Source organism: Ornithorhynchus anatinus, chromosome 18 (assembly GCF_004115215.2).
Source record: "Ornithorhynchus anatinus isolate Pmale09 chromosome 18, mOrnAna1.pri.v4, whole genome shotgun sequence".
In the NCBI taxonomy this organism is placed as follows: Eukaryota; Metazoa; Chordata; class Mammalia; order Monotremata; family Ornithorhynchidae; genus Ornithorhynchus; species Ornithorhynchus anatinus.
Genome location: NC_041745.1, coordinates 29194980 through 29220130, shown reverse-complemented (window position 1 = coordinate 29220130; position 25151 = coordinate 29194980). Strand labels below are relative to the sequence as shown.

General features: G+C 54.7%; 1 protein-coding gene across 2 annotated transcripts in view; it reads left to right on the top strand.

Moving 5' to 3' along the window:
- KLF3 (Kruppel like factor 3) overlaps positions 1–25151 on the top strand; it is a 58882-nt gene that overhangs the window by 16416 nt on the left and 17315 nt on the right. The window contains exons 1-2 of one of the 2 annotated variants that reach the window (XM_029083429.2): positions 20456–20543; positions 23991–24037. Coding sequence is in view for 1 of the 2 variants with exons in the window: in XM_029083427.2 (XP_028939260.1) it covers positions 23991–24037 (47 nt within the window). In the remaining variant the exon portion in view is untranslated. Of the gene's footprint in view, positions 1–20455; positions 20544–23990; positions 24038–25151 lie in introns of those variants that run through there. The other variant, XM_029083427.2, reaches the window with a different exon arrangement.

Below are 25151 nucleotides of genomic sequence, written 5' to 3'. Positions count from 1 at the left end.
GGCAGGCTCAGTGCAAGCTCAGGCAGATGTCGCTGGAGGGAGGGGGATGAGAAACAGCCTCGGGGAGAGCAGCCCCGTGACCCCGACCAGGCCTCTAGAGTCCATCTGAGCAGCCCACAGTCCGGCCCTGTCTGGGCCAGAGGAGGCGGGGACGGTGGGGAGGGCAGACAGGGTGTAGAGGGGTGGGGGTGGGGGTGGGGGCGGCAGCAGCTGCTCCGACTCCGCTGCTCTGCACTTCTGCTCTGGGCCGCCTTGAGCCGCCCGGTCCCCGCGAGGCCGGCCGCCGGCCACCTGGACGGAAAGCTTTTGTCTGTCCAAGACCGTGGCCTGCGGCCAGGCCCGAGGACGTGGTGTGTGGCAGGTGGCCGAGGGCGGGGCCTGGCGCCGTTGTCTGGGATACCTGCCCTCCCCAATCCACTGCACCCTGACCCCTGTCCCAGTCTGTTGCCTCTGGGCACCGCCCTGAAATCTCCTCCTGGGTCCATTTCAGTGGGGCCGGGGCAGGGCCAGGCTGGGGCCAGGGGTCGGGGCCAGGCCAGGGATGGAAGTTGGCCAGACCTGCCAGCGACCCCCTGTAGGAGCTTGGGTGATGCCGGGAGGTCAGCCTTGGGGAAGAGTGACCAGGGAGAATTCACTCTCCTCTTCTACCCAGGACAGGGAGGGTGTCCCTGGGCTTCAGACAGACTGGGAGGGATTGTAGGTAAAACCCACTCCTGATGTGTCAGGTGGTTGTCATTACCAGCTCTGGGGGTCAGGGACGGAGAAGGTGACCCACTGTCCATTCCCCACCCTGTCATAAAGGAAGCAAATAGAGGACAGAGATGACCCTTGTGATCCAAATGGGGGCTTCAGAAATCTGAGGGAATCTCCCCCGTGTCCCCAACTCACCCACCCATCGGTAAGACAGGCACATGCAACAACATGCCCTCACATACCTACTTACACGTTTTCATTACAGTCAGAGTGACATTGGGGAAGGGGCACCCCTGGGCTGGTGGAAGGCATCTTGGAGGGCTTCAAGAGGCTCCGGATTAATCAGGGAAGACTTCCTGGAGGCCAAAACCCTGTGGAAGCATGGCTTGGAGGACAGGAAAAGTGGGCTCGATTACCACACGTGAGGAACCCATCCCAGGCTTGCCTGGCTGGTAGAGGGAGCATAGAAGTGGGCAGGAAAGGGGCCAGGCGTGGGGGCTGAAGAGGGGCATGGAAGGAGGATGAGGGGAGAGGGGAGGTGCTGTGAAGAGCCAAGGCCAGGAGCCTCAAAGCCTTCTAATCCAGAGTCAGAAATTTGCTGCTGTTCCCCAGGGTGACTGAAGCCAGTGAGGGGCAGGGTCTCAGCCGACAGGTTTAAGTCAAACAGGGCGGGGGACTTCTGCGGGCACCGGCCCCTCCGCGGCCCCGCCCGTCCCCAGCCGCAGGGGAGGGCAGCGGGCTCAGGGCTCCAGCTCGGCACCCGACCGGCACGCAAGCCAATTAGGGAGGCTGATGCAGGAGGACCGGGTGACGACTGACTCAGGGGACCGGGGCTCCCGCCCTGCCTCTGATGCCAGGATGAATGGGTTTGAGGAAGGTGGGGGCTTCGACCCTCAGGCCGCTGCCTCTGAGGGGTCTTCTGGGCAGTGAGCGTTGGGAGGGGAGCCAACACCTCTTACTTCTGGGAGCCCGAAAGCCTCGCCCTCCTCCCTGTTTCACAGCAAGGCAGGGACAGCAGATCCCGGGAAGAAGGAATCTGGCCTCGAGTCAGGCTGTGGGGCAGAGGGCCTGGCCACAGCACCTCCATCAATCAACCTATGATATTTATTAAGTGGCTGGTATTTACTGAGCACCTACAGTGGGCAGGAGAACACTGTATTTAGTGCTCGGGAGAGTAGACATGGGAGAAGGAGTAGACACGACCCTGCCCTTGAGGAGTTTACAATCCAACCGGGTGGGGGCTGGAGGAACAGAGTCACCTCTCAGCCCCTTGCCCCACCACCCATCGCCTTCCCCAGCTTCCTACAGCCCAGCGGGGGAGGAGGGGGTGGGGAAAGGACACATTTTCTGCCCACTGGAACCCTGATTCCATCGGGACCCTCAGCTCCAGTATATCTACTGTAGATATATCTAGTATATCTATCTAGTATATCAGCACAGGACCCTAGAGCCCACAGTCTAGGGGCCCAGGAGGGCAAGTGGGCAGGAGGGCAGGTGGGTAGGAGCCCAGCTCAAGCAGACGTGCCCAGAGCCAACCCTTCGGGACGTTGGGCCATGCCAGCTCAAAGGCGGACTCAGAGAGAGAATGGGCCGTACCCTCTAGGCTGGAACGACCAGGCAGAGAATGGCCAGGGAACAGTGTGGACCCAGTTGACCAAACAGAGAATGGCGAGGGGAGATTCTCTTCCCTTCTTCTGAGCCCTGGTCAAGTCTCATCTCCCCAAGGAGGCCTTTTCCCTGTTGAATTTTTCTTCTGGGGGGGTGGTCATATTCCCCAGTTTCTGCCTCAGCACACTGCAGGCTCCCAATCACCTATACCACTTCTGCATAAATCCACTTTAATGCTCTAAAACTCTCTAAGTACTTCTTTATCTATCAATCTTTCCATTCTGTCCCTCCTCTTCCTTTTTCTTCTTCTTCCTCCTTTTCCTCTTCTTCCTCTTCCTCACAAGTGCCCCCATGCTGGGGTACTCATACATTCACAGACACATGCACACATTCACCCTCAGAGATTCAGACACACCCAGAAACTCACACTTACATAAATATTGACACACATTCAAATACATCCATGCTCACACTCATGTCCACACACACACACACACACACACACACACACCCTCATCTGCACACAAGTTTACCATCACTCACATATATACGCATTCACACTCACACTCTCATACCACACACTCACATATATGCATTTAGTCCAGTTTTCGACCGACAGTAAGATCTCAATAAATATCAATGATGGATTGATGGGCACACAAACACTCTTATACCCACTCACACATACTCCAAATTAATCAATCAAGGGCATTTATGGGTACTTACTATGTGCAGAGCATTGTGCTAAATATATGGGAGAACACAACAGAAATGAATGATATTTCCCCAACCTCGAAGAAACTTAGAATCTAATGGGAGGAAACGGGCAGACAAAGATTATTTACCAATAGTGGGAACAGGATGACGAACAGAGAAACACAACTAGTCAGAGCAAGAGTTTGGAAAGATGAATAGATGACAAAATGATAGAAAATGTGGGGTACATTGATCAAAATATCCCAGCAACCTGAATATTTTTGTATTTGTAAGTGTTTTAAAGTTTGTCTCCTCTGTTTAAGTGTCAGTTCCTTGTGAGCAGGGAACATGATTTCTTTATTCTGTACTACTGCTATTATCATTATCACTAGTACTATTACTAATCAGTGGGTCAATTAATCATATTTATTGAGCACTTACTGTGGATTGTGGACTAAAGCGCTTGGGAGAGTACAACATAACAGATTTGAGAGACACCTTCTCTGCCCACAGTGAGCTTACAGTCTATTACTGTAAGGAGCATGGTATAGGGGATAGAGCATGGGCTTATCAGAAGGACTTGGGTTCTAATCCCAGCTCTGCCACTTGTCTGCTGGGTGGCCTTGGGCAAGCCACTTCACTTCTCCGTGCCTCAGTTATCTCCTCTGTAAAACGGGGATTGAGACTGTGAGCCCCACATGGGACAGGGACTGTGTCCAACCCAATTGGTTTGTATCCACCCCAGCGCTTAGTCCAGTGCCTGACACATAGTAAGCACTTAACAAATACCATAATTATCATTATTATTATTATTATTCTCCAGGGTTTCCATCAAAGGTTGCCCAGAAGGGGCTTGCATCCTGCACCTTGCGCCCCATATTCTGCACCCTGTATCCTGCCCCCTTGCCCTGCATCCTGCATCCTACACCCTGAGCCCTACATCCTGCGCCTTGCGCCCTAACCCTGCGTCCTGTACCCTGAACCCTACACCCTACATCTTGCCCCCTCGCCCTGCATCCTGTGCCCTGTGCCCTGAGCCTTGCACCCTACATCCTGTGCCTTGCATCCTCACCTTGCGCCCTACATCCTGCGCCATGTGTCCTCGCCCTGTGTCCTGTGCCCTGCGCCTTGTGCCCTACATCCTGTGCCTTGCACTCTGCACCCTGCGTCCTGCATTCTGTGCCTGTGCCTTGCACCCTCACCCTGTACCCTATGTCCTGTGTCCTGTGCCTGTGCCTTGCACCCTCACCCTGCACCCTAAGTCCTGTGCCTGCATCCTGCTTCCTCGGTCCTGAGCCACACACCCCAGGGACCGAGCCACCATCTCTATCGCGTCACCAACTGACCCAGGTCCCGCCCAAAGGCTCCTCCCCGGACCACCTCCTCCTTTGTGACCAGAGAGGCCCGGGAGGCCGAGGTGAGGGGCAGACCCCCAGCCGGCCAGCAGGCTAGCCTGCCAGAGAGCCCCTTTGCTGCTTGCAGGAGGCTGGTCCTGCTGAGTAGGGTCCCCTCCTCGGGGCCCTGGTTGGCCAGGTCTGAAGGAAGGAGGGGTAGATGGAGGGCTGGCTGGCGGGCAAGGCTTCAAGACTGACTAGGGCAGGGCAGCCGGATAGGGCAGCTGGCCAGGGCAGCTGGCACAGGGCGTTCCAGCCTCCCTGTCCCAGCGTACTGCGGGGGCGGGGTTGGGGATTCAGCCGTAAATGCTATAGATGCAGGGACATTCCCCAGCCCGAGCAGCCCCTGCTCCCACCCCCCGGAATGTCCCCCTCCACCCCCTTCCTCAGGACCCCCGGCCTTCTTCTTTATGAAGAGGTCCCCCGGGCTGGGGTGTGGGGTGCTGGGGGAGGGCAACAGGGACCGGCCAGCAGCAGAGCAGAGCATCCCCCAGGGTGGGCCAGGGAGGGGCTCTGGTCAGGGTCCCGAGCCAGGACCTACCCAAAGTCAGCTGATAGCAGATACGACAGGGCAGTTTATTCATTCATTCATTTGATCGTATTTATAAAAATAATAGTAATTGTTAAGTGCTTCCTATGTGCCAAGCACTGTTCTAAATGCTGGAATAGATACGAGGTCATCAGGTTGTCCCACATGAGGCTCACACTCTTAATCCCCATTTTACAGATGAGGGAACTAAGGGCCAGAGAAGTTAAGTGGCATGCCCAAAGTCACACAGCTGACAAATGGCAGAGCCAGGATTAGAACCCATGTCCCCTGACTCCCAAGCCCGTGTTCTTTCCGCTAAGCCACACTGCTTCTCACTATTGAGCGCTTACTGTATGCAGAGCACTGTACTAAGTGCTTGGAAAGTACAATTCAGCAATAAAGAGAGACGATCCCTGCTCACATCGGGCTTACACTCTGGCGGGGGGAGACAGACATCAAAACAAGTAAGCAGGCATAATAATAATAATAATGTTGGTATTTGTTAAGCGCTTACTATGTGCAGAGCACTGTTCTAAGCGCTGGGGTAAACACAGGGGAATCAGGTTGTCCCACGTGGGGCTCACAGTCTTAATCCCCATTTTACAGATGAGGGAACTGAGGCACAGAGAAGTTAAGTGACTTGCCCACAGTCACACAGCTGACAAGTGGCAGAGCTGGGATTCGAACTCATGAGCTCTGACTCCAAAGCCCGTGCTCTTTCCACTGCGCCACGCTGCTTCTCAATATAAAATAAATATAATTTAGGCATCAATATAAATAAATAGAATTATACATATATACATATATACACAAATGCTGTGGGGCGGGAAGAGGCGGGAAAGAGCAAAGGGAGTGAGTCGAGGTGACGTGGAAGGGAGGGGAAGCACTGACAAACACCCAGGGCCCGCCCAGACCCACCTGCAGCCCGGGGAGCCGGGACCCCGCCCCACCTCGCCCCATCCCACCCCATACTGCCCCATCCTGCCCCGCTGGCCAGTGCAGCCGGGGAGACCCTGGGGCCGAGGGGAGAATGATAATAATAATAAATCATTAAGGTATTTGTTAAGTGCTTACTGCTTACTATGTGCCAAGCACCGTTCTAAGTGCTGGGTAGATACAAGGTAGTCAAGTTGTCCCACGAGGGGCTCACAGCCTTCATCTCCATTTTACAGATGAGGTAACTGAGGCCCAGAGACGTGAAGTGATGTGTCCCAGAACACACAGCAGACAAGTGGCAGAGACAGGATTAGAACACATAATTTTCTGACTCTCAGTCCCAGATTCTATCCACTACTCCACGTGATGTCAGTGCCAGGATGAAGATGGTGATGATGATGACCCTATTTGTTAGGCACATACTATGTGCCAGACACTGTACTAAACGCTGGGGTGGATACAAGAAAATAGGGTTGGACACAGGCCCTGTCTCACGTGAGACTCACGATCTCAGTCCCCATTTTACAAATGAGGGAACTGAGGCCCAGAGAAGTGAAGTGACTTGCCCAAGATCACACAGCAGACCCATGGTGGAGTTGGGATTAGAACCCATGACCTTCTGACTTCCAGGCCCGGGGTCAATCCACTACGCCATGGCGGCTGGCCTAGGGTCAGGAAGGGGTCCAGGCTGGAGGCCAGAAAGGAGACTGGGTGGGGGCAGACCTGGAGGCTGGGTAGGGGGCCGGCCGGGAGACCAGAATGGGGCCCGATAGAGGGGCCGGGTGGGACAGCCCAAGGTGGGTTTAGAGGGCCACTGGTCTGCCAGGCCCAGTCAGGGCTCCATCCCTATCTGCCTTTCCTCCCAGAGGCACATGAGGAATTGACTGCCCGCCTTGGCCCAAGGCAGTCTCTCCAGGGCGGGGGTGGGGGTGGGGGTGGAGGCGGGCACGTAGGTTTCTAGTTCTACCTGGAAAGGACTGCCTTTCTGAGTGTCTGTTGTCCTGAGCGAAAGGGTCAGGGAACAGGAAAAACCTTCCTGCCGTTGTTTATCAGAGGGTGGAGCTAGGGAGTGTCACCTGCTTGGACATCTGCTCTGGCCAGGGGAGATGGGCATTCAGCTGGGGGGATGGGATATTCAGCCAGGGTGAGGGGGACATTCAGCCTGGGGAGGTGGCGGCGGGGATGGACAGAAGTCTGGGTGAGGAAGGGCAGAGGCCTGGGTGGGGAGGGACATAGGTTTGGGTGGGGAGAGAGACAGAGGCCTGGGTGGAGAGGGACAGAGGTCTGGGTGGAGAGGGACAGAGGTCTGGGTGGAGAGAGACAGAGGTCTGGGTGGGGAAAGAGACAGAAGTCTGGGTGGGGAGAGAGACAGAAGTCTGGGTGGGGAAAGAGACAGAGGTCTGGATAGGGAGGGACAGAGGTCTGGATAAGGAGGGGCAGAGGTCTGGGTGTGGAGGGCTGGACGCCTGGATGAGGAGGGAGAGTGTCCTGGATGAGTAGGGACAGAGGTCTGGGTGGGAAGGAACATTTAGGCTGGGAGGAGAGGGATAAAGGTCTGGATAAGGAGGAACATTTAGGTTGGGTGGGGAGGGTGGGAATGAGGAGTTGGGGGAATAGTAATAATAATAATAATATTTCCATTCTCTGTTTGCCACCCAAAATGCCTACTCTAAATCAGAGCTCAACCAGCCCCAGCTGGGGACCATCGCAGAGGGTTCAGGAAGTAGGCTGGAGGAGGGGATTGAGGGGAGAGAGTAAGGGGAAGGGGAGGACTGGGGCAGGAGCGGGGCATGGGGTCAGCCCTGCAGAAAGGTGAATGGAGACTCTCACCTCTAGACTGTAAACTCATTGTGTGCGGGAAATGTGTGTGTTAAATTGTGATATTATGCTCTCCAAAGTGCTTAGTCCTCCCTCTTCGGGGAGTCAGGACCCCCCCAAGTGACCTTGAAGGCACATCTCCTCCAAGAGGCTTTCCCCAAATAAACCTTCATTTCCTCTTCTCCTACTCTTTCTTTCCTCTTCTCTTTGCCCTGATTTGCTCCCTTTTTCCACCCCTCCCTCAGCCCCACAGCACTGCTCCTTTTATTCATCCCCTCTCCCAGCCCCACAGCAGTTAGGTTCCTATCTGTAATTTATTTATTTATATTAATGTCTGTCTCCCCCCAGACTGTAAGCTCATTGTAGGCAAGGAATGTGTCTGCTTATTGTTAAACTTTACTCTCCCAAGTGCTTAGTACAGTGTTCTGCACACAGTAAGTGCTTAGCAAACACGATTGAATGAATGAATGATGTACATAGCCGTAATTTATTTATTTATACTGTCTGTCTCCCCCTCTAGAGTGCAAGCTCAGTGTGGGCAGGGAGTGTGCCTACCAACTCTGTTATACAGTACTTTCCCAAGCGCTTAGTACAGTGCTCTGCACATAGTAAGTGCTCAATAAATTTGATTGACTGATTGACCCAGGAAATTGAGCACATTAGTGTTTCTGCAGGAGCTGAAGATGCAGGGAACCGGTGACACCGGCCCTGTCAGCCTGAGACCAGGAAGCCCCGGGGACATGGATAGCAGAGGGGCACACAGGGCTCGAGAATTCGATCAGTGCCATTTATTGAGCAGAGCACTGTTGCAGAGCACTCTACTGAGCATGTGGGAGAGTAAGTAGGGTAATTAAGGAGAGCACATGGGAGAGTAAGTAGACCCGACAATCTAGCAGGGGAGACGGGCACTGATAAATTATGAATAGGAGGTGGAAGAAAAGTGAATATGTAAAGTGAGTCAGTGCTAAGCTTATGTAAAATAACGATAATAATGATGATATCTTCATAAAATGTGTCAAGAACTGTTCTAAGCGCTGGGGTAGATAAAGGCTAATCACATTGGACAAAGTCCCTGTCCCACACGAGGCTTACAGTCTTAATCCCCATTTTACAGATGAGGTAACTGAGGAACAGAGAAGTGAAGTAACTGGCACAAGGTCACACAGCAGACAAGAGGTGGAGCCAGGATTAGAACCCCGGTCCTTCTGACTCCCAGCCCCTGGCTCTATCCATTAGGCCACGCAGCTTCCAAAGGAACACAAATTGTGAAGTTGAGCAGGGGGAGCCAGACGTAGTTAATTTTCACACAGATCAGTGGTTCTGCATTCAGGCCCAGGTGTCTTCTCTCTAGAAGCGCCACTGGGTCCCCGCAGTGTTTAGCACACTGCCTGATCTCATAGTGATCCCGCCCGGGGCCCCACAAGTAGGTGAGATCAGCCCTGCTCGGGTAGGATTGTTTCCTGGAAGGGCTAGGCCAGAAGGAGCGCAACACTAAACCCACTTGGCGGTCAGAGTTCACGTTCTGAACTCTGACTTGCCTGGAAGTGATGTCAGCATTAAAACCTGGAGTTTGGAGCGGCTCCTCCTCCCTACGCAGCTCTGCCCGGACCGCCTTGAGCCTCGAACTTTCCCGCCAGTGATCGATGTGCTCTGTGTGTGTGTGTATCCCAGGCCGGGCCGGGGGTGAGCGGGAATAAGCCGGCTGGCAAGGTGCTCTGTTTTCTGCTCCCCTCGAGTCCCTCCCATCGCTCCCCGGGGTGTGAGGATGAGGGGATTTTTAAAGTCAGAAAATTACAACGGAAAGGAGACTCTAGATACTAAATGGCTCCTTGACAGAGAGTGAGGCCCAGTGAGTAGATAAGTAGCCCAGCCGAGTAGATAAGTAGCCCGGCCGAGTGGATTGAGCACAGGACTGGGAGTCAGAGGATCTGGGTTCTACTCCCGGCTCTGTCCCTTGTCTGCTCTGTGACTTTGGGCAATTTACTTCACTTCCTCAGTGCCTCTGTGTTCTCATCTGTAAAATGAGCCCCACGTGGAACATGGACTGCATCCTACCTGATTAGTTTGTATCTACCCCAGAGCTTTGTACAGTGCCAGCCACATAATAAGCGCTTAACAAATACTTCACCCAAAAAAAAAAAAAAGAGTAGGCAGTTCTCCCAGATCCGAAGCAGGCGGCCTACGTTCGCTCAACATCCTCAGCGGGGAAGCTGGAAGCCGTTCCAGACGAGGTGGGAGAAAACAGGCTCGCCTGGCCAGCCGGCTCTTGAAATCAGCCATCTCCCCCACCCCCACCCCCCCGCCCCACCCCCTGCCCCACCCGGCGATCATATTGCCATTCGACCTGCTTCTAAACAACAGGAATTATCAGCATCTTCCAACCCTGAAAGCCAGTGTTCCCTGCCTGCCTGCCTGCCTCAGTGGCAGCGCTCGGCAATGCCAGCCACAGAAGCCGAGAGACGTTGGCTGCCCCCCAGGGGTAATCCACCCTGCTTTAATATGTCTGGGGCTGGGCGGGGGGCCGGGGGGGGACCCTCACTAGCTTCCCCGCTCACCCTGCTGGCTCACGAAGGGCTTGGACAGGGTCCAGAGAGAACAGAAAGAAAATTGACAGGCCTTTTCCTCCCTGGTAGCCTGCTGAAGGGGCCCAGCGATGATGATTTAGCAAACTTTTCCAGCTGTGGGCCTGGCCCTGGAGCAAGACAGCGAGCTGCTGCTGCCGCCGCCGCCGCTCCTGCTGCCGTAGTGCGGGCGAGGCGCTGAATTGGCTTTCTTCCCCGAAGCCGGCGGTGGAAGCCGTCTGGCCCTTGGGATCCAGCCTACAGCGTCCTGGTGATTGAATCCTAGAAACCTGGTTGGGGCGCAGGGGCAGCCATGGAAGGGAGGGCAGCGGACACCCTTCTCCATACTGGCCCAGCGGTCGCCATGAGATGTTAGAGCACCCGGGAGCCCCAAGTCTGACCATGTTGGGCAGGGACCAGATGGCTTCAGCCAGGGCTCTTTGCTCCTCTCAAGCCAACCGACCCTCTGCCCCTCCATCTACCACTGTGCCTCGATCTAACAACCTACCCACTGTGCCTCGACCTACCAACCTATGCACTGTGCCTCTATCTACCAACCTAAGCTCTGTCCCTCAGTCTATCAACTTACCCACGGCACCTTGATCTACCAACCTATTCTTTCATTCATTTATTTAGGTGTGTTTATTGAGCTCTTACTGTGTGCAGGTCACTGTACTAAGCACTTGGGAGAGTAAAATATAACAATAAACAGACACATTCCCTGCCCACAATAAGCTTACAGTCTAGAGGGGGAGACAGACATTAATGTAAATGAATAAATTACAGATATGTACATAAGTGCTGTGGGACTGGAAGGGGAGGTGAATCAAGGGAACAGGGCAGGGTGATGCAGAAGAGAGTGGGAGAAGAGGAAAGGAGGGTTTAGTCAGGGAAGGCCTCTTGGAGTTGTGCCTTCAATAAGGCTTTGGGGGGGAGGAGAATAATTGTCAGTCGGATTAGCCTCTGCCCCTCGATGTACCAACCTACCCACTGTGCATAGATCTACAAACCTACCCACTGTGCCTCAATCTTCGAACCTACCCACTGTGCCTCGTTCTCCTCTCTTCCACCATCAGCACTATCAGCACCATGCGCATGTCTTCCCTCCTACCTGGATCTCCCGCCCGCTAAATATCCGACAGACCGCCACTCTTCCCATCTTCAGAACCTTACTAAAATTGTGTCTCCTCCAGGAAATCTTCCCCCACTAAGGTCTCATCTTCCCACCCAATTTTCCCTCCCTACTGCCTCCCCTATGCACTTCATCCTACCGCTGAAGCTCTTAGAATCTCACTCCACCCCCACCCCCACAGCACTTATGTATGCATCCTTATTCTTAGTCTCTTTCCTTACCTGTAATTAATTTTAATGTCTATCTCCCCCCCTTGGCTGTAAGATCCTTGAGCTCAGGGATTGTGTCTGTTTACCCTATTGGACTCACCCAAATGCAGTTCTCTGAACAAAATAAGCACTCTATAAATACCACTGATTGATCGACAGCTGGTTAAAGGAGAGGTTGGAGGCAGGGAAGTCAGCCAGGAGGTTGAAGCAGTAGTCGAAATGGGATATGACAACTGCTTGGACCAGTTTGGTAGGCGTTTGAATGGAGAGGAAGGACTGGATTCTGGGGATGTAGTGTTCTCTTCCTGCTTAAACTGAGTGTCCCATGTGGGACTCAATTATCTTGTATCTTCCCCAGTGCTTAGAATGATGATGATGGTATTTGTTAAGCGCTTACTATGCGCCAAGCACTGTTCTAAGTGCTGAGTTCCTTGCCTCCCAAACTCTCCCCTCCACCAACTTTCCCATCATATATGCTGGCTCGACTAGTGCGTCCGCCTCCTTGCCGACTTCCCTGCCTCCTCTCTCTCTCTAAACCCCCTCATTCTAGTCCAGTTCCTCTGCTGCTGAGATCAATTTTCATTGCTCTGCTCACATGTCTTCCCAAACCTCCAGTGGTTTCTTTTTCTTTCCTTGTCACATCCAGCAGAAACTCTTGGCCACTGACTTTAATCACTCGATAGCATTTATTGAGGACCTACTCTGTGTAGAGCCATGTAGTAAGCCTGGGGAGGGTACAGTGGTCTTAGTTGAAATGATCCCTGCCCTCACAGAACTTACAATCTAATCACGATACTCAATCGGCTCTCTCCCTCCTACTTACTCCCTCTCCATTTAAGCAGAGTGAAATATGGGCTGGAGAAGGAGAGAGAAAGGAGGCAGGAGGACCAGTGAGGAGGCTGTTGCAGTATTCAAGCTGGGCTATGACAATCAATCAAGCAGTCAGTCAATCCATCAAATTTATTGAGCTCTTATTCTGCGCAGACACTGAACTAAGCATTTGGCAGAGTACAATACATGACAAAAGCCTCACCCTCTAGACCGTAAGCTCAACGTGGGCAGGGAGCATGTCTATCAGCTCTGTGATATTGTACTCTCCCTAGGGCTTAGTACAGAGCTCCACACTCTGTAAGCACTCAATAAATGTGCTTGATTGATGGATTGACTGATTGAATGGACCGGCATGGTGATCATTTGAATGGAGGAGAAGGGGTGGATTTTGGAAATGTTCTTGAGGAAAAGCTGACAAGATCTTTGACAAACTGAATTCATACCGGTTGAAAGAGAGAGAGAAGTCAAGAATAATACCAAGATTGCCAGACTCTGGTATTGTAAGCTGTGATGAAAAAATTAGATGGGGGAGAAGGTTTGGGAGAGAAGAGAACTTCAGCTTGGGATACTGTTTCCCAGAGAAGAGTGGTTTAGTGCTGAAGATAGCCAAGAAGTTGAGGAGCATGACTGTACTGACTACCTATTTTGTGCAGACCACTGTACTGGGTGCCTATGGTGTGCAGACATTAGAAGGAGTGTTGATGATGATTATTTGTATCATTATTATTATGGTTATTTGTTAAGGACTCACTCTGTGTCAAACACTGTTCTAAGCATTGGGGTAGATACAAGTTAATCAGGTAGGACGCAGTCCCTGTAACACATGGGGCTCAGAGTCTTAATCCCCACTTCACAGTTGGAGAAACAAAGGCACAGAGAAGTTAAGTGACTTGCCCAGACTCACACGGCAAGCAGTTGACAAAGCTGGGATTAGAACCCAGGTCATCTGACTCCCAGGCCTGTGTTCTTTCCACTAAGCCGTGCTGCTCATCTTGTCCAGAGCACTCTACTGGAGAGTAGAAGCTGGGAGTAGAAGTGGAAGTAGTAGCGCTGGGAGAAGCAGCGTGGCTCAGTGGAAAGAGCACGGGCTTTGGAGTCAGGGCTCATGAGTTTGAATCCCAGCTCTGCCACTTGTCGGCTGTGTGACTGTGGGCAAGTCACTTAACTTCTCTGTGCCTCAGTTCCCTCATCTGTAAAATGGGGATTAAGACTGTGAGCCCCACGTGGGACGACCTGATTCCCCTGTGTCTACCCCAGCGCTTAGAACAGTGCTCGGCACATAGTAAGCGCTTAACAAATACCAACATTATTATTATTATTATTACTGGTTGCTTATCTTATGTAGAACACTGTACTGGGCACTTATTGCGTGCAGGGCCCTATGCTGGGGGTTCGTTGAGTGCAGAGCTCCGTACTGGGGTCTTATTGTGTGTAGATTACTGGACTAGATGCCTATCCTGCACAGAGCGCACTGCTCAGGGCACTGTGTACTGAGTACCTAGGGTAGGTAGAGCACTGGGGGCAAGGCACTGTCTTATATTAGGAGCTTAGGGAGTAAAAAACAGGTTGCTTGCCTTGGAGGAGCTCAGTCTTAGGTTAGACATTCTCCTTGTAGCATGTGGTAACCGGTTGGATTATGAAGCTTTCATCATCAGCTCCGAGCACCTGGGAGCGATGTGAAGCAGGTTTAACAGGTGCAAGGCCCTGCTCCAGGAGCAGCCTTCCAGACATTTGACAGAGCAGATGCGGCAGCTGAAGCAGCGGCAGAGGCAGCATCACTTCTACTGATCGATCAATGCATCTTTTACACTGATCTCCATCGATTGGCATTTATTGAACGCTTCCTGTGTACAGAACACTGTACTATGCGCTCGGGACAGATGCAACAGATTTAGGAGATTCTCTGCCCACAAGGAGCTTGCAGTCTAGAGAGGTCTCGCAGGTAGCATTGGTCTCCCCTTCCCCAAATGATCTTCTTCTTGAAGATCGGGCACCCTTGATCAGTGAGATCAGTAAGCCAATTTTACAGTTGGGGAAACAAAGGCACAGAGAAGTTAAGTGACTCGCCCAGACTCACATGGCAAGCAGTTGACAAAGCTGGGATTAGTACCCAGGTTGTCTGACTCCCAGGCCCGTGTTCTTTCCAGTAAGCCATGCTGCTCATCTTGTCCAGAGCACTCTACTGGGTTGAACTGAATGGATTGAATCAATCAATCAATCGGCTATTTATTGAGCGCTTACTGTGGGCAGAGCCCTGTACGAAGCGCTTGGAAAAGTATGATACAAGAGAAGTGGTAGACAGGTTCTCTGCCCACAGGAGAAGCAGTATGGCCTACTGGTTAGAGTGTGTGGGCCTTGGAGTCAAAAGGACCTGGGTTCTAAACCCAGGTCCACTGTTTGTCTGTTGTGTGACCTTGGGCAAGTCACTTCACTTCCTCTGTGCCTGAGTTACCTCATCTGAAAAATGGGGATTAAAACTGTGAGCTCCATGTGGGATATGGACTGCCTCCAATCTGATTAGCTTGAACCTACCCCAGTGCTTAGGACAGTGCCTAGAATATAATAATAATAATTGTGGCATTTGTTAAGCACTTACTATGTACCAGGCACCATTCTAAGCGCTGGACTGGATAATAATAAGCATAACAAATACCGTAAAATAAATAAGCAAACAAGAAAAATGATCTTATAGTCTAGAGGGGAAGGCAGACATTAATGTAAATAAATTATGGCTTTGTAAGTAAGTGCTGTGGAGCTGAAGAAGGGGTGAATAAAAGGTGTGCATTCAATGCAAAGTTTTGGTTGGGATGGTCTGGTGCGCCGGAGTCCCTCAGGCCTGTAGGAGCGGTTGTTCTTTTCTGGAAGCTGACAAACGGGACCGCCAGCAGGGTGGACGGGACCAGGTTGGGGTTTCGGGCCCATAACCCGAGTTGGTTAGAGCGAAATCTTCAAGGGCTTAATACAGTGCTTTGCACACAGTAAGCGCTCAATAAATACAATTGAGTGAATGAAATCTTCCTCTGCAAGGAGGGGTCTCTCTTGGGTGTCCAGAAGGGAATCTAGGGTTCCTCCATTCATTCCCGTGCTGCTGTCGGGAATGTGGGGCTCTCCTGGGGGTGACCCCCACAGCTCCCAGAGATGAGGGTGACTGACAAATGTGCAGTCGAGAGTGAAAAAGTCAAAACTGGACAGGAAGTTCTGTGAGTTCAAGTGGGCCCAGGAATAATAACAATATTGTGGTATTTGTTAAGCATTTACTGAGTGCCCATCACTGTACTGAGCAAGGTGTACTTAGAGAAGCAGCATGGTTTTGTGGCAAGAGCACAGGCTTGGGAGTCAGAGGACGTGGGTTCTAATCCCAGCTCCGCCATGCATTGCTGTGTGACCTTGGGCACGCCACTTAACTTCTCTGTGCCTCAGTTACCTAATCTGTAAAATGGGGATGGGACAACCCAATCACCTTCTATCTACCCCAGTGCTCAGAACAGTGCTTGGCAGTTAGTAAGCGCTAAACAAATACCATAATTATTATTAATTATTATTATCCCCCGCATATACTAGGGCACAAAGGCACTCAGCAGCTTGAAGGTATGTTAGCTAGGTCCTTGGTGGAGTGGGAATTCATGGTCTCAGAAGGAAATTTCTCACTGTCTTGATTGTGAATGGCAATGTGGGTAGAGGAAAGAGCACTGGACTGGGGAATTAGAGGACCTGGGATCTAATCCTGCCTCCCCACTCGCCTGCTGTGTGAACTTGGACAACTCACTTAACTTTTTTGTGCCTCAGTTTCCTCATCTGTGAAATAAGGATTAAACACCCATTCTTCCTCCCCCTGAGATTGGGAAACCTATGTTGGACAGGTACCGTCTCTGATCTGATGATCATACTGTATCTATCCTAGTACTTGGTGAAGAGTCAGTGCTTGACAAATACAGCGTAGCTCAGTGGAAAACGCACAGGTCTGGGAGTCAGAGGGCCCGGACGCTTATCTCGACTCTGTCATAACAACAACAATAATAATAATAATATTTGTTAAATGCTTACTATGTGCCAAACACTATACTAAGCACCGGGGTAGATAAAAGACAATCAGCTCCCACATGGGGCTCACAGTCTAAGAAGGAGGGAGCGCAGGTATTTCATTGTCACTTTGCAGATGAGGCAACTAAAGCCCAGAGAAGTGAAGTGACTTGCCCACGGTCACACAGCATCAAAGTGATGGACCTGGAATGAGAAGCCGGGCCCTCCGACTACCAGGCCTGTGTTCTTTCCACTAGGCCACGCTGCTTCCCACGCTACTTGCCTGCTGTGTGGCCTAGAGGAGGTCACTTAGCTTCCCTTTGCCTGTAAAATGGGGGCTCATCCCTGTTCTCCCTCCCACTTTAGACTGCGAGCCCCGCGCTGGATACCTGATTAGCTTGTATGTACCCCAGGGCTTAGTACAGTGCTCAGCCTATAGTAAGCGTATACCAATACCACAGAGATTATTATTGTGGGGAAGGCGTGACTGCAGTCTCATCCCTCGCTCCTGGGCCTCATGCCCCGGCAGACCTGGTTTCTGTGCCCGTGGCTACAGAGGGGAGCCACGGACGTGGCGGCAGTGTTGGCACCAATGAGCGGGGCTCCCACTGCAAACATCTCACTCCTTTAGTCTATAAACTCGTGGTAGGCGGGGGACTGTGTCTGTTTATTCTTGTATTGTACTCTCTCAAGTGCTCAGTACAGTGCCCTGCACACCGTAAGTGCTCAGTAAATACAAGATCAAAAGAATGGATGCTGAGCAGGCAGCCAGCACATCAACAAAGGGGAGGGCCACCACAGGGTGTCAGGGCGAGGAGAGGAAGTGAAGCACATGGCTAAATTCCTCTGCAGGACTGGTAGAGAAGCAGCAGCTTATTTTTCTTTTGATGGTATTTGTTAAGCGATATGCTCCAGGCACTGTACTAAGCCCTGGGGTACATACAAGCTAATGGGTTTGGATGCAATCCCAGTCCCATTGGGGGCTCACAATCTTACTCCCCATTTTACAGGGGAGGTGACTGAGACCCACAGAAGGGAAGTGATTTGCCCAGCGTCACACAGCAGACAAGTGGCAGAGCCGGGATCAGAACCCAGGTCCCTCTGATTCCCAGGCCCGTGCTCTATCCACCGGGCCATGCTAACCCCGCTGGCCCGGGACCACAGCAGCCTTAAGTCTGTACCCGGGCAGTGCCCCGAGTGCCCAGCTAAAGACACACGCAGCATTCCTGACCCCCCTGCTGAGCCCAAGCAAGGACCAAGGCATCCACCTCCTACCCCCACACCCACCTCTCTCACCGCTGCTCAGCTGGGAGCAAGACACTCTGGGGTCACCGGTCTATACTGCCATAATTCATAATAATAATACTGCGGTATGTAAGTGTCAAGCACTGGGATAGATAGAAGATAATCAGACGTGAGGGAAGGCTGACAGATATTAAATCCCCATTTTATATTTAGGGAAACCAAGGCACAGAGAAGCGAGAAGTCACGTGCCCAAGGTCTCACACAGCCAGAAGGTAGCGGAGCCGGGATTAGAACCCAGGTCTTTTGACTCCGTCCCGTGCTCTTCCCAGTAGGCGACACCCTACAATTCCTTAGGCTTCCCCAACTACGGAAATTCTGTCCCTTCCCGTCCCCATCTACAGCCTCGGCAGGCCCGGTGCCTCAGTACGCACTGTCCAGTTTGCTGCAGGAATGCAGTGGTTCCTTAGGGATGATTTAGCACTCAGTAAATAGGATTGATGTATTATTGATTGATCGATGACCTGCACTGCGCATACTACCTGCATAGCTTTAACTTCACGGAAAAGCCGGGGGCTGCCGAGCTACAAACGGGACTCTGAGAAGTCGTTGGGAGCGATCCATCAATCGGTCCATCGGGAGTATTTACCCAGGACTGACTGTGTGCAGAACACTGTAATACACGCTTGGAGGAGTACCATAGAGTCATCATGGAGAAGTGGCACAGTGGATAGAGCACGATCCTGGGAGTCAGAAGGTCATGGGTTCTAATCCCCTCTCTGCCACCCATCTGTTGTGTCATCTCAGGCAAGTCACTTCACTTCTGTGTGCCTCAGTTACCTCCTCTGTAAAAGGGGGATTGAGACTGTGAGCCCCACGTGGGACAGGGGACTCTGTCCATTTGCTTGGATCTACCCCAGAGCTTAGTACAGTGCCTGGCACCAAGTAAGCACTTAACAAATTCCATCATTTCTTTCTTTTATTGTTATTTATCACAGATAGACCTGATCCGTGCCCGCCAGGGGCTGACAGTCTGGTGGGGGAGACAGACCTCCCCGCTGCCCACCCCCATTCTTCCATGCCAACTCTTGACCCCAGTGAGTTGGCCGTCCAGGGCGGGGGAGCCCCCGGCTGGCGGCTGGGCCCGGACTTGGTCCGGCGGTGCGGGGCTTAGGTGGGAGGAGGACCACCCCTCCCCGCCCCAGGCCCCCGGTGACCTCTCAGCCCCTGCACATCTGGAAGCTCTGGTGACCCTGAACGGTTTAACCTTTCCCACTGCCACAACCGAGGGGCTTTGTCTTTGTTCTGCTGGCTGACCCACCCTGGGCGGAAAAAAAAAGCAGGGCCCCAGGCTGGCCACTGAGCTGGAGGCGGGGCTGGCCCCTCGCCCCGGGCCCGCTGGGGGCGGTGGAGGGGTGGGGGGCAGGGCCCGGGGTGAGAGGGGGAGGGAGGAAAGGGCGCGGGGTGAGAGGGGGAAGGATGGAGAGAGGGGCACGGGGTGAGAGGGGGAGGGATGGAGAGAGGGATACGGGGTGGGGGGCCGGGACGGAGAGAGGGGCATGGGAAAGGGGGGGCAGGGAGGAAGAGAGGGGCACGGGGTAGGGGGCAGGGAAGGAGAGAGGGGCGCGGGGTAAGGGGGCAGGGAAGGAGAGAGGGGCGCGGGGTAAGGGGGCAGGGAAGGAGAGAGGGGCGCGGGGTAAGGGGGCAGGGAAGGAGAGAGGGGTGCGGGGTAAGGGGGCAGAGAGGGAGAGAGGGGCACGGGGTAGGGGGGCAGGGAGGGAGGGGCATGGGGTAAGGCGGGAGGACCAGGGTGGGCCACGGGGTGGGGGGAAGGATGGAGGGGCAGGGGGTGAGGGGGAGGGAGAGAGGGACAGGGAGAAAGGGGCACAGGGTGAAAGGGGAGGGATGGAGAGAGGGGTAAGAGGTAGGGGGGCAGGGAGGGAGGGGCAGGGGGTAGGGGGACAGGGAGGGAGGGGCACAGGGTGAGAGACGGAGGGATGGAGAGAGAGAGAGGCAGGGGGGCAGGGAGGGAGGGGCACGGGTTGGGGGGGAGGGCCCGGGTGAGAGGGGAAGGGCCCAGGGTAGGAGGGGCCCGGGCCGCCCCCTTGCCCCCTTTGCCCGGGCGCTGGGTGCGGGCGGAGCCCCGGGGGGAGCGGGCAGGCCCCCCCACCCGCTGCCCGCCCCCGGCCCGGCCCCGGGGCCCCGGAGCCGCCTGCAAACAGGATGTGAGTGAGCGCCAACCCCCCGCCCCGCCCCGCCCCGGCCCGCCCCGGCCCCGGGGCTCGGCCTCCCGGGCCCCGCCGCCGGCCTCCGCACCAGCAGCAGCAGGAGGAGGAGCAGGAGCAGGAGGAGCGGCAGGAGGAGGAGGCAGACGGAGCCCTTGGCCTCCCTCCCCCGGGACGACGCGGGTCAGGGAGGGCAGGGGGCGGGGAGGCGGGAGCCGGGGGGGGGGGGCGGGGCGGGGCGCCTGTCCCCGGGTGACTGGGGGCGGGGAGCCTCTTTGTGCCAGGGCCGCGCCCCCCACGCCCCCCACACCCCCTCCCCGCCCTGCGGACCCGCCCCCGCCCGGGCAGCCCGGGGGAGCCCCCCGCCGCCGCCGCCACCGACTCATGTGACCGGACCGACCCGGACCGGCCCGGCCCTGCCCACCCCACCCCACCCCGGCCCGGCCCGGCCCTGCCCAACGGCCCTGCCCGGCCCAGCGCCAGCAGCCGGCGGGGGAGGGGGCAGGGGACGGGGAGGAGGAGGAGGAGGAGGAGGAGGAGGAGAGGGAGGAGGAGGGGGAGGGGAAGGAGGGAGCCAGCGGGCGCCGGGCAGAGCGCGCAGAGCGGGCGGGGAGGCGGACAGAGACAGCCAGAGACGCCCAGAGACACGGTGAGAGACACACAGAGCCGGCCGGCCGGGCCCCGAGAGGCCCGCGGGAGAGGGGGGACGAGGACACGGGGACCCTGCCCTGCCCGGACCCCCGACCCGCCACCCTCGGGCTCCCGGCTCCCCTTCTCTCCGGGGGCGGCCAGTCCTTCCGTCCCGACGGCACCGGGGGACTGGGGGGGGGGGAGACCCCGGCTGGGCCCCCTCCCCACCCCCGGGCTCGGTCATGAGCTGGAGACGGGGGGAAGCGGGGCCCCCTTCTCCTCCTCCTGCTGCTCCTCCTTCCCCTCGTCTGTCCCGGGCCGCGGGACGCCGGACGGACGGACGGGGTCCGGCAGGGGGTCGAGGGGGGCCACCCGCCCGCCACACCAACCCTCCGGGCCGCCGGGGTGGAAGGGAGGGAGGGAGGGAGGGATGGATGGGTCCAGTCCCCGGCCCCCCGGTGACCCCCGCTGCCCCCCGGGCCGGACGGGACCGGCCCCTGGGCTACCGACCCGCTTGGCCTTCCTGCAGGCCGAGAGAGTTCCCACGCCCGGGGGAGGGGAGGGGAGGGAAGAGGGGATGGGGGTGGGGTAAGGGGAGGGGGTGGGTGGGGGGGCTTCCGCCGCCCTGACCTCCCCGGGGCTCGGGGTTCATGTGGGAGGTGCGGACAGAGGGCCAGGTCACCGCAAGTCACGGTCCGGGGACGGGCACCCGGGGATGGGTACTCGAGGGACGGGCATCCAGGGACGGGTACTCAGAGATCAGGCACTCAGAGACTGGTACTCGAGACGGGCACTCAGAGACAGACACCCAGGGACAAACACTCAGAGACAGGTACTCAAGAGACAGGCACCAAGAGACGGACACCCAGGGACAAAGACTCAGAGGCAGGTACTCAGGAGACAGACACCCAGAGACAGGTACTCAAGAGACAGGCACCCAGGGACAAACACTCAGAGGCAGGTACTCAAGAGACAGGCACCCAGGGACAGGTACTCAAGAGACAGACACCCAGAGACAGGCACTCAGGGACAGACACTCAGAGACAGGTACTCAAGAGACAGACATTCAGAGACAGGTACTTAAGAGGCAGGCATTCAGAGACAGGAACTTAAGAGACAGGCACCTAAGGACGGACAATCATAGGCACCCAGAGACAGCTACTCAAGAGACAGACCACCAGAGACAGACCCCCAGGGAAGAGTAGGGATGCGGAGCCCCGTCCGGAGCGAACGACTCGTCCGCTTGGCTTTTTAACCGCAAAGTTGCCAGAGAGTAACGTCGACTCGGTTACTATGGTCACGGGGATGCCATTCTCGAGTGCGCCTCCCCAGCCCGGGCTCCGGGCCCCCTCCCCTCTCGTCCCCTCCCCCAAACCCCCCTCCCAGGAGCCCGGCAGGACAGGCCCGGGCTGGCAAGCAGCACCGACAGTTGCAAGAGGGGGAGAGAGAGAGAGAGGGAGAGTCGTCTTGGAAGGAGACCAGGAGAGAGCTGGAAAATGGAGCTGGAAGCAAATGTGCATCGGGGCCGCGGCCCTCCTGGGTTCACCCCGTCCCTCCGGCCGCTTCGTCCGGCGCTGGCCAACGGATCCCCTGGGGAGGGCCGCTCCGGACCCGCACCCGGGACTCTAGTTTCCAAGGAAATCTCTTAGTGCGGCCCGCACCGCGCAGTTGTGCCCTGTAGGCCGGCGGAGGTGGTGGCGGCGGCGGAGGTGGTGGTGGTGGAGGGAGGGGGGGCTGTGTGTGGGGTGTGTGTGTGTGGGGAGGGGGAGAGGGCGGGGAGGGGGAGAGGGCGGTCAGGAGGAGGGATCCAGAGCCAGGCCGCTGTGAATTATGAGACTTTTGTGCCGTCGGAATATGATAAAATCACATGTTCCCTGATGATGTTTACTGTGTGGTTGCTGTGTTTGTAAATAGGGCAGGTCCCATGTAAAAGGCCGGTGCTATTATTCACACCCAGAGAACAAACACCTCCACCCCCTGTTGTTGTTTAAAAACCTCCAGCTGCTCATGAATATCAGGTCAGGGAGGGGGGCCACCTAAATGTTTCTCTGGGCTTTCTCCCCAGCCCAGCAGGCGAGCTGTTTCCTGTGCTTTGTTCCAGGGCCGGGGCTTGCGTCATACATTCCAAGTGGCATATGTGTGTGCTCTTTCCTGTTTCAGGCAGTTTTCTGCTGATCAGTCGCCCAGGGCTGGCCCCTGTCCCTGCCCCTCGACTCCCAATCCCCACCCAGGGAGTTATCGTGTCTCTACACACTCAGGATTGCCCAAGATGCCTGCGTTATGTCATAATGAGAAGTCAGTTAACCTCTTCACACACACCCCTGGCTGCACTGGGCCTGCCTGTGTCTCTGTGGGGGTGTTGGGGGGGAGAGGGATGGGAGGGGGCGACAAAAATGCATTCGCAGTCCTCTTCTCCAAAATTGTGTCGCTGAGAGGCCAGCCGTGCTGGGGCAGTGGGGAGAGGGGGCTGGCGTTTGTGTGTTTAGCATGTTGGCCCTGGCCCCAGGGAGAGGGAGGGCAGAAAGAGCAGCTTGGAGCTGTTTTTTTAAGGAGAATCCTGGTCTGCCATGAAGATAACACAGTGGTCACTTTGGGAATCAAGATTAAAGGCCATTGCATTTTCTCAAGCGCCTTGCCCTATTTGAAGATTTGCTCGATTTGATGCAGGAGATTCCTCGAAGCCCCTAAAGGGCTCTTCTTTGGAAAGAAGGTTTAAGCAACTGGGGTTGCCCCGATGGCTGTGCCTGCATACACTTTTTGAAAGGGAATTAAAAAAAAACCAAACCAAAAAAAATACCCCCAAATCTGGGCTATAAAAATCTGCACGGGCTGTCTGTCCCTGCAGAGCCACCGGGAAGACTTTTGGAGGACAGGAAGAGTTCCTCTTGCTTTGGGGCTGACTCTGGAAAAGGATTAAAAACGAAAGCTAAGAAGAGAGAACTGCAAATGGAAGAGAAACTTACTTTGGAAACTAATGTTGCCTCGTTTGTGCCTTGGCTAAACCCACGAAGAGAATGACACCATTGTGACACCTCCAAACTTGGACCGGAGTCGGTGCCTCGAAGACCTCATTCTCCCTCAAGTTTTAAAATTTGAACACTTTTGCTGTCTTAGCGGGCAGGGAACTTGCCCACCAACTCTGTTGTGTCGTACTCCTCCCAAGCACTTAGTACAATGCTCTGCAAACAGAGTGCTCAGTAAATGCCATTGATTGATGGATTTTTTTGATTAGATGGTTATTATTTCCCTGAGCTTGATTTGCAGGCTCCCCGAGCATGATCGTTGTCTGTCGTGCTTTCCCATTCTATTGTATGCATTTTAGCATAAATAAAAAGGAATGTGAAAAGCAAAAAAGCAATTGCTCTTTTCTGAAAATTCAGCATGTATGGCATGTTCTCAGTAAATATAATTTTGTGTTCCCTGGTAAATATGATTTTTACAGGCTGTTTTCTTATTGCCTCTACAGAAATCAGTTAAGGAGGACATTTCTTGGAAAATCAACATTGATTTTTGGTGAGTTTGTTTTTCCTTTTACGGGATTTCTGACTCGCAGTGGGGATTAAGGATGTTAAGCCAAATGGTCGCGGGGGCTCTCCCTCGAGAGAAGGGTCCCCTGCACCACCACCCCTAAAACCAGAGGGGTCCCACAGACGGCTGATTTTTAACAGCTTCCGCTCCAGGGAAACTGTTGAAATAGTCAGCGTGCTGGCAGAGACTTTGGGACTTGTGTCAGCAGAGAGGTAGACCTTTTCGTAGCGTTGTGTCAGGAAGAGCTAGCTGACGTTTGACGTGGTCTTTCAGCTTGCACGGTGAATAACACCCTCCCTCCATCGAAAAAGTGCCGGAGGCCCTCACCAACCAGACTCTGGCCCAGTCAAGATGGGCAGCTCTGGGGATTTTGTTCCCAGCTGACTTCCCGGCGCAGGGCAGGAGCATCGGGGAACGCCCGTTAAACTTGCCTGATTCATTTTTCGCCGGCTGTCGGCATTCTCTTTATAGAGATTGAATAATTGTCAGCGGTGGTCCCGGGTGCAGGGGGTGGGGAGAGGCCAGTTAACCCAGCGGCGTGTCGGAGAAACAGCCAGCTAGGACTCGAGGGGGTTTTCGTGTTGGCGTCAGCGGGAACCGAGAAAAGTGTCCAGATGCTGGTACACAGACTCATTGTAATTACTGACAAACCTCAGTCCGCTGGGGAACGGGTCGGCCTCGGACTCTGAGAACATCCAAGTTTATTGAATCATTCTTCCTGGTCCCATTCATATTTGGTCCTTTTCTCTCCCTCGATCTCTCCCCGCTCCCCCTGCAACCTCCCGGCTCTGCTCCCCCTCGCGTTCTATTTCCAAGTCAGCTTTGGCATAGAATAAGGCCACGCTGTTTGTTCTGTCTGTCTGTCAGAGGTTGGAGATCGTCCTCTCTTCCCCTGTGGCTGCGTCGTCTGCCGGTTGGGTTGAGAAGAAAAATTGCTCGAGGCCTAGCGATGATAGTAGCGGTAGTATTTTTTAAGCACTTACTCTGTGTCGGGCACTAAGCACTGGGGCAGGTAAAGATTAAGTTGGACACGGACCCGATTCCGCATCACGTTCATAGTGTAAGGACAGAAAACAGGTATGGAATCCCCATTTTAGAG